Source organism: Cynara cardunculus, assembly GCF_001531365.2.
Source record: "Cynara cardunculus var. scolymus isolate 2C chromosome LG 2, CcrdV1, whole genome shotgun sequence".
Classification (NCBI taxonomy): Eukaryota; Viridiplantae; Streptophyta; class Magnoliopsida; order Asterales; family Asteraceae; genus Cynara; species Cynara cardunculus.
The window spans coordinates 70,133,871-70,143,142 of record NC_037529.1 but is presented as its reverse complement, the minus strand read 5'-3'; the positions used below and the strand labels follow the sequence as shown (position 1 = coordinate 70,143,142).

Sequence of the window (9,272 nt, the reverse complement as noted above, 5' to 3'; positions counted from 1 at the left end):
CTTATCGGACAAACGTTTATTGGCAAGATACATCACCATCACTTGTCTTATCGTATAACATGTTCGGCCATCAAACTGGACTGTTGAAAAGCATCTTATACCCGGTAATCGCTTATCGAGTAAGAGTTTTTTTCTTAACTTATTGGATAAGACTCATGATCCTTGTTATGTCTGTTACTGGTTAAGATTATCGGTCTTGTCAAGCTCAATCGGTAAGGCAAGTGATATCAATAAACGCTTATGTGGAAAGTGTTCAGTGAACGTAACACAAAGTTTTTTTTTAAAGTTCAGTGGCATGCTTGCAAAATTTTTATACGGCGATGATTATAATATCAAGAAGGTATTCAATAATCAAGATATATACTGAGCAATTCTTAATCGGGTTTTCTATACCTTATTAAATCATCATACAAAAATCATAGCCATTTTTATCGATTTCTTTTTAGAATAAATAAAATTCGAAACTAAGAATCTACTTACTTTACATTGTAATTAGCTTATGGTTTGGACAGCTTGTTCGTTCAGCCATACATGAGTGTCTCTTTACAGCTTAATCGTTTTGTCATTAAGCCAAAATAAAATGACTATATGGAATAAGTCAGTATCCCTCACTTGTCCTCATTAAGCCATCTTAAACAAATTAATATCATAAATGCCCTAGAAATAATCTAACACTCTTTTTACCTCCATCAAACCCAAAGGTCTCCCGTCCTTCACACATACAAATTTATCTGGACAAATAACTTAAATCATACAAAACTTAATGACGGCCCCTAAGACTAAAAGCAAAAAAGAGACGTGTAGCAAAACTATGAATACCTTCTACTCAATAAAGTCACGTATTTTGCGATTGTGAATATATTACAAAAATACCCTTAATTACACGTCAATAAATAAAAACATGTTCAAATTCGGATCATGCTCAAATACACAGATTAAGCCCGAATCCTACAGAACGATGCACTTGTAGTCCTCCGCTAGTGGTTACTGTCGATCAACTCTGAACTGTCTTTCCAGATATAGTTTCTAAAAAGCCGATTATGTGTAAGACCGATAAATGTTACCAATAATCAACCCCTTTTTCGTGAAATACATCAATAAATAGGATTGTAACGATGAGAAAAAGGGAAAAGGAAAGTAAGTAAAGTACAACCGTCCATGGTACCATACCCAATAGAAAGAGACCACCATGTTTCAAAAGAACCCTAAACATACCAACATACATACATCATGTTGTTTTCTCCATGTGTTTTATGGTTATGGACATGATGATGATTGTCTATCAACATGGCATGCCATGACTCATCCATTTCCCATATTTTTGCCTATGTTTTCATCACCATCATCATCATGGTCTTCTAGAACCTATCATAGTGGATCTCGTATTTCTCATATCATCTTTTCATGCATGGTCACCATCCATATCATGAAATTATACCCCACCCATAATCCATTATTGCAATTTCCACTAATTTCAATCCATATATACACGTAGCAAATTATACTAAAAAAATTGGTTAAGTGTTAATGGTATATATACATACATACACACAAATATATATATATATATATATATGTATGTATATGTATATATGTATGTATATGTATATATGTATGTATATGTATATATGTATGTATATATATATGTATGTATATGTATATATGTATGTATATTTGTATAGGGTTATGTTCAAGAAACCGTAAAAAAATGAGTAACAACCTGGAGATTGTTCATCTAGAATGCATGCACATGTACATACAAGTAATTTGTAAGCAGTTTTTCCGGTATGCACACATACATGTACATACCGTCTAGATGAATGGTTGTCTGGATGTTCCTCAGTTTTTTATTTTTTTGAGGTTTTCCTGACCCCCATCTGTGTGTGTATATATATATATATATAAGTATTTAGTATAAAATTTATAATTAAAAAAACTCAGACTTAATCAAATCAAAATACTGTAGTATATAGCGGAGTGACCCATAATTAAAAATTTACAATATGGTTAATCAAATATCATCATCATCATCTTCGTCTCACAGTACACTGGAGAGAGATATACGTTATATATAAATATATATATATATAGTATAATATAAATAAGAAAATAAAATATAGAAAACCCCGGCAAACAACAAAGGAAGCCTCAATTATATGAAAATAGTAGTAAAATGATGGTTGCTAGTTGCACGAGGACCATAAGGACTCCCCCATGCCCATATGACTTTGGTGGTCAACTACCATGTCCATGCCAAAAAGGGACCTGGTTGGTGTGTGTGATGGGTGGTGGCGAGACGGTGGCGAGATGTTTTCCGGTGACTGGTTGACGGGGCTTGACGAGAACTGGCGCATTCTCATGTGAACCACTTCTGCTTGGGACACTGCCAATTGTGCTTGAAGTACGTCTATTTGTTGTTGTAGGGATGATATTGCTCCGACACAACCGTACACTGGATCCCTGATCCGTGCGTTTGCTTCATACACCATTGAACTCACAGCGTCACCTCTATGATGCTCCGGTAATTCCTACATTCAAATTTGTATATCATTTTCTTTGGTAAATCTCCATAAATGGATGCAAATAGAAGTTAAGATTTGTGAAACCCCTACCGAGACAAAAGTTCTTTTTTTGTTCCTCCAAAATAGATAGTAAACCAAAAATCCGGGATATGGGACAAAAATAACAAATTACTAAAATACCCATGTCAAATCAAAACCCTAACATCTTGCACAATTCTTTCACTCGCCTATCTCACTCTTGTCTGTCCCATCTATCATTTCTATTCCGTCCAGTCCAATCTCGTCTGCGTATCATACAAGACCTTATATAGAAAAGGGGAGCTTTTACGTCCACCATGCCAGTGATACAAATTCTAGCCGTTTCGAGAAATCCCATCTATTTGGGGCCCGAACACCTATGATTTCATGTATATGATTTGAAATCGAAAGAAGACAACTTTGTCTATCGTCATGATTACGATTGATAACGACAATTATAATTCACAATTGATTAATTTAAGCTTTCAACATCCAAAATATAATTCCAAAATTCAAATAAAACACAATTGTTTTTCTTTTGAAGTATATAATATTTATATACAACAAATAAAACAAATAAACTCACACATTCTCCTCACCTTTGGTGAGGTTTGAACATTTGACCTCTTAGAAGGCTAAAGACTCACGTACCGCTAGACCAAATACCATTTGGTAAAACCACAATTGTTCATAGCATGAAATTATGTTTTTATCCTTGCTTATTTAAAAATTGTTATTTTCATCCCTATAATTTTATAATTACGATTTTCATCCTATAGTTTACAATTCATTATTGTTTTCGTTTTTATGATTCGAAATTTATTCTTTACAATTTATTGTTATTTTAGTCTTTCATACTTAAAGGTAGAAGTTAGACTCAAGAAATAAACTGTAAATCATAAGGACGAAAACTACAATTTTTAAATCACAGGGATGAAACCTGCAATTTTTAACAAACTATGGGGACAAAATGTAATTTACTCTAAGATTTATTAACAAAAAGAAGGTAGTTGATGATCCCCTTCCGTGCACATTACTTTAATTTTCCACACTTTGTAACAAAGAATCGTTTGACCAAAAAATATTTATAGACGACTTCTATAATATTTCTTTTAGTCGATTAAATCACTTGTTGTTCACACTTCCTTTATTAATTAAGAGTTGTTTGTTTATCTCTTAATAATTTCATTAAAAGATAGTTTCTGAATTGTTAAGAGATTAATCTTGTTTGGCAGAAAAAAAAGTCTGTCTCGTAATTGTTCTAAAACACTCATAATGATTTTGTATCTTGGGTCTCCATTAACTATTCAACACCCTAACTTTATTATAAGTAATTATCAAACAATTATATTTTATTTTGCATTATATTATAAGAGTCTTTTAACCATTATGATCACTTAATCATCAGCAACTGTCAAACAATCGCTAAGATAAAAATATCAACATTAAAATAAGATAAATACGAGAATAATTAAATTACATGTGATTTTGCAATGTAATCACATGTGATTACGAAACATAGTGTAAACCTAAGTTGCATGTAATCACATGTGATTCTATATATGAGTTTAGTGTAAAATCACATATGACTATTAGGTCATTCTTATGTTCTCTTATTTCGTCGGATTTCTCATTTGAATCCAATTGTATTGATTCATTTCGTATCATTTATAAAGTATCTCGGCCGTTCTTACAAACCCGAGTAGAAAATCGTTTAAATTTGTTTATTTTATTAAATTATGATTTAAAAAACGAAATTAGTAAGTTTCAAAATTGAGTGGTGGATTGTTTGTTGCCGAAAGTGTTAAAATTGTTTAAATTTTTGTAATAAAAGAAAACGATTGAAGGAGAAAAAGTCCAATGAAATGATGGAAGATGATGATGGAAGATGAAAAAAGAGGAGACAAGTTGTCGAATATGAGCTGAAATGACAAAAGCCAAATATATATATAAATATATATATATATATATATATATATACATATAACACAATGATATGATATGATATGCCAAATTTTGAAGTACGTGCAAAGTACTTCATAACCATTCTTTGACTGTAAATTAGCCATGGCCCTCCATCAACTGTTAATAACCGAACTCGAAAAAGCGCGTTAAATATCGGTAACAATGGTCGTGTTTTTTAAAAACGGCATGAAAAAGGTCCGTCTCTCATTAGTCTCCTAAGTTTTGTGTTGTTATAATGTCATACGGTTTTTTAAAGACCCAAAAAAATCATGCAGAGTACGTGTGATACGTGAAACGTGACAGTATTATTAAAAACTTGTTATCATACGTTTGGTCACGTCTGTATTGGAATTTTGTAAGAAAATGGAAATAAATGGGACGAAAATGAGTTTTGTTGTTGTTCCATAGAGATAAGTGAAACAAAAATCAGGAACGAGACAAGATTCATAAATTATTAAACCACTCATCTTTAAATCATTTCACATTATTTTACCTTATCTACCTCACTCTCACTTGTCCTGTTCTGTTTAATCTACGTACCAAACACACGCATATAGTCCATGATTGAAACCGAATAGATGGTGATGTGTTTCACTATTGGGTGTGTGGCTCCAGGTAACAAGAGACCATGTAGGTTCAGGGACAGGGTTAAGTGCACGTACCCGTATAGTTCAAGATTGAAACCGAAAAGATGGTGATGTGTCTCACTAGTGGTTGTCTGGCTCAAGGTAACATAAAAAACCATGTGGGTTCAGGGTTTAAGATCTAGAGTTCGATCCATCTATCTTTATGAGTTCACAAGTCATACCCGACCAAAATTTATGTATAGGTTTGGTTATTTGAACCATTTTAAGTCAAATCATAATACTGAAAATAGAAGTTGGTACTTGTATGCATTAAATGTTTCAGAAGTAATTCGTAATGTAAGTCATGGTGCATGCAAAACACACACACATATATATATATATATATATATATATATATATATATACAACTTTTAATGCATATATATATATATATATATATATATATATGCATTAATAGTTGTACACTTTAAATAGTCAATGTATAACATGTAAACATGTGAAAGTCGCCTCGGGAGCAGTTTGATCCATTTATCTTTGTCCCACTACAATTTCAATGACTTTTGTTACATTTAGACTTTTTTTGCAATCTTTAAACTAAAAAATAAACCTTAATCTTTGAAACGTTATTTGTTATAGCGATTACTTAAATACGTCTTATTTGACTATTGAACCCGTCATGTCATCGGGTTTTGTCCAATGCAACTACTTTCAAACCCTACATTCGACTTAAATACAACACGTGTTCCATTCGAAATATATTTGGTTTGTTTGGTTTGAACGGTTTCAACTTTAGGGTTTGGCATACATGGCAATTAGGCTAAACTTGTTAGTTTCACATTACGGAAGGTGGCTAATTTATAACCTAGAAAGCATGCAATCTATGTGGTGGTGGCGGTGGCCGGTGGTGGAGGATCAAAGGGCTAACCTGGAGCATCTTGTTGACATTGCTAGCACCAAACACCTTATGAACACTGGCAAACTTCTGAGGCTCGTCGGCCGGAAAGTAGGGTGCAAAAACACAATCTTGAGAACATCTTCTTCGTAAAAGCTTGCAAGCGGCACACGGCGATGCCGCCCCTTGTTTTCTTCCGGCGCCACCGCCACTGCTACCGCTATCCTTCATTGAATCGAACAAATTATATTAAGCTAGTTCTCCGACTGCATGCAATATATATATATATATATATGTATGTATGTATGTATATATGGGGAAGAAACGAATTGAAGGGTGAAAAGCAAAATAAAGAAGGAAGGAGGGGTCATAGAAGAAAGGGAGATGGTGATGATATATAGACAAAACTCGATTGCAGGAGATCTGAAATGGGTCCTTCACCTACTTTAAAGAATCTTGGATTTCACTGGACAAAAAACCACCATGTCCCACTCACACCATTTTTTATATTCACATTTTTTACTTTAATTCATCCACTTTTTTTTTTAATTACCGTGGATATCCAAACCCGTTATGCGAGCCGACTAATTCCAAGACGATCACCTGCTTTGCAGATAGTCCGGAGTCATCACATTTGAACCTCCGTGGCCACAAGGAGATTTTTATTCCTCTTTGGATTTAAACCTCCCGGTACTTTTGACCTTTGCAGCCACGCTTAAACCAATCAGACACCACCCTTATGGTTTAATCCATTTTTTTTTTTCATTTTCATTTTCCGTGTTGTATTAAAAGAAATTTTGGCAGCATCTTACCATCTTAAAGTAAGGAATATATTGTGGGGGGAAAATGATCCATGGGAAAAACCAATCAGTTTGTATGAAGGTGAGAAGTTTTAAGATCATATATGATTACACATAATATGCATGCTTAATCATATATGATTAAGAACATCCAAAGGAGACAGGGGTGACTTGGTAAAGTTATAGGTTGTCGATGTAATATGCGTTTAATCATATATGATTAAGCGTGTCTATCATTTACATGTAATTAATCATATATGATATTGCAATTTCTCGTCTCCAATCCTTTATATGTATTCCAGCTGTATAAATCTTTATATAGTTGGGATCATGTGAAAACGATTTTTTTTTGTGAGAATTACTAATTTGGATGACTTTTTATATCTGATGACTCATGAAGAATGTTGAAGTTTATCTATCTTCATCTGATGGGTTGCAAAAGATATAAAGTCATCTATCTTCGTCAGTCGTCAGAGAGTGGTTACGTGTGAAACCACCGCTACAAAAAAAAATGATTTTATAGGACGCATAAAATGTATAAACATCCTTAATAAAATTATAAGACTTGAGTTTATGGGACAAAACAAAAAAGTATCACATCCAAAAGCATTACAATAGGGTTATAATGTTTTTAGATGTTTTAACAAGTTCTTTAACGACGTTTTTAAAATAAAATATCGTATTAACTATTTTATATTATTTGAAAATTTGTTCTATAAAACTAATAGGACATTTAGTTTAAAGCATCTTAAAAACTTGTTAAAATGCCTAAAAAGATTCCATAAACTTATTGTAACGCTTTTAGATAGGCCGATTTATAGTTTGGTCACATAAACCTAAGTTCTATAAAGTATTTTATTAGGACGCTTAGACAATTTAGGCATTTAAAGCCAGTTTTGTTGTATACTTTTTTATGATATCTATTTTGTAATATCACTTTAAAAAAATTCCTGAATCTGTGCTCTCTTTGGTCATCTTACCTTCACATAGATGAACTTGTTAAAGTTTTAATCATAACGAGAATACAGAAACGAATATATGCAGAGGTAAATGAAGAAATACTGAAGTCTATGATAGATCAGTACAGTACAGGTTGATAAAAACAGATGAAACTGTTGTCTTATAAGATGAGGATCCAATCCAAATGCTTTTTTTATAACAAAAAAAAAGGTAGGGAGAGAGAGCATGTCATTTTAGTAAGTCATAGGTAACATCACCAGCTTATTTTCTAATGTTATTATGCACTTTAATTCATAGAATAATCTATCATGTGTTATGCTGTTAGATCTTGCCTATGCCTTTATTAATTTGCATAAACTTACTACCATCCTATATATCACAATATTGAGAAGGTGGGGGACACAATATTATACATATACACATACATATATATATATATATATATATATCCATTCAATATATATATATAGTACGTAAGTCAAAGAAAACGGGTTCTTTTCAGTAATAAATTGACAAAAACAGTTAGGTTGTGGGCCTGAATGGTTAATATTGAAAGAGGGTTTTCAATATTTTAAAGGAACCATGGTACTGTAAGATGATCGGTTGTTATATTCATATGTTTATATAAATCTTTTTCTCAACCATCTTATATCTATACTATATTATAAAACAACTGAGAAAAACTTTTAAAAACCATTTTTTATGTATTAAGTACTGTTTATTGATGAATGTTGTTTAAAATTCAATACTACAAGTAAATTGTGCGTAAGTACAACTTATTAAAACTTTATTTTTTAATTCGTGTAACTAACTGCAGATAAAAATAATCAAATTGAGGATAAATATCTCATTTTAAATATAAAAAATCTAAAATACAATTAGGATAATCATTGAGTTTTAACAAAATAATTAATTGTTATCTTTATAAAAAAAATATTTCTAAACAAAAAAATAAAAAATAAATTAAAGAAATACACAAAAAAAAAAATTTTAAATAGTTAGTTTGATACTAATATCAATATTTTTACAATTTTTTATGATATATCTTCATATTTATATACTATTCAAAAATAAAAACATCATCACTTTCTCAAAACCATATAAAACTGTATTATAACATCGACTGAGACAAAAAAAACGAAACATTAAAATCGAGATGTATCTTGTTGCATTGTGCGAGTACTCTCCTAGTATTGATATACATATACCTAAAATGGAAATACTATTAGTCCTTTATATAGGATGCCACTACTTTTGGCAAGTTCAGAGATATCTCATAAATTAAAATCATTTCTAAATTAGTAAAACTGTATACTTAAGATAACATGTCAACAAAGAAAACTCAGAGAATATATGTTACACCAAATCAGACCAAATTAACATAGTGTATCTCAGCCAAAAGTAGGGTATGAGGGGGTGTGATGTACGCAGACTTATCATTTAACCCCTAAAAGGTACAGTGACTATTTCCGTGAATATCCTTTACTTGTGAAAAGGTATACTAGAAAAAGAAGAAAATAGAAATGGT

General features: G+C 31.7%; 1 protein-coding gene across 1 annotated transcript; it reads right to left on the bottom strand.

Moving 5' to 3' along the window:
* Positions 1-2,183: 2,183 nt before the first annotated feature.
* LOC112507630 (LOB domain-containing protein 4-like) lies at positions 2,184-6,215 on the bottom strand. The gene is made up of 2 exons (XM_025112279.1): positions 6,018-6,215; positions 2,184-2,528 (listed from the first exon to the last, which is right to left on the bottom strand). Exons 1-2 carry the CDS (start codon positions 6,213-6,215, stop codon positions 2,184-2,186), a joined length of 543 nt encoding a protein of 180 aa, XP_024968047.1.
* Between the last annotated feature and the right edge of the window lie 3,057 nt (positions 6,216-9,272).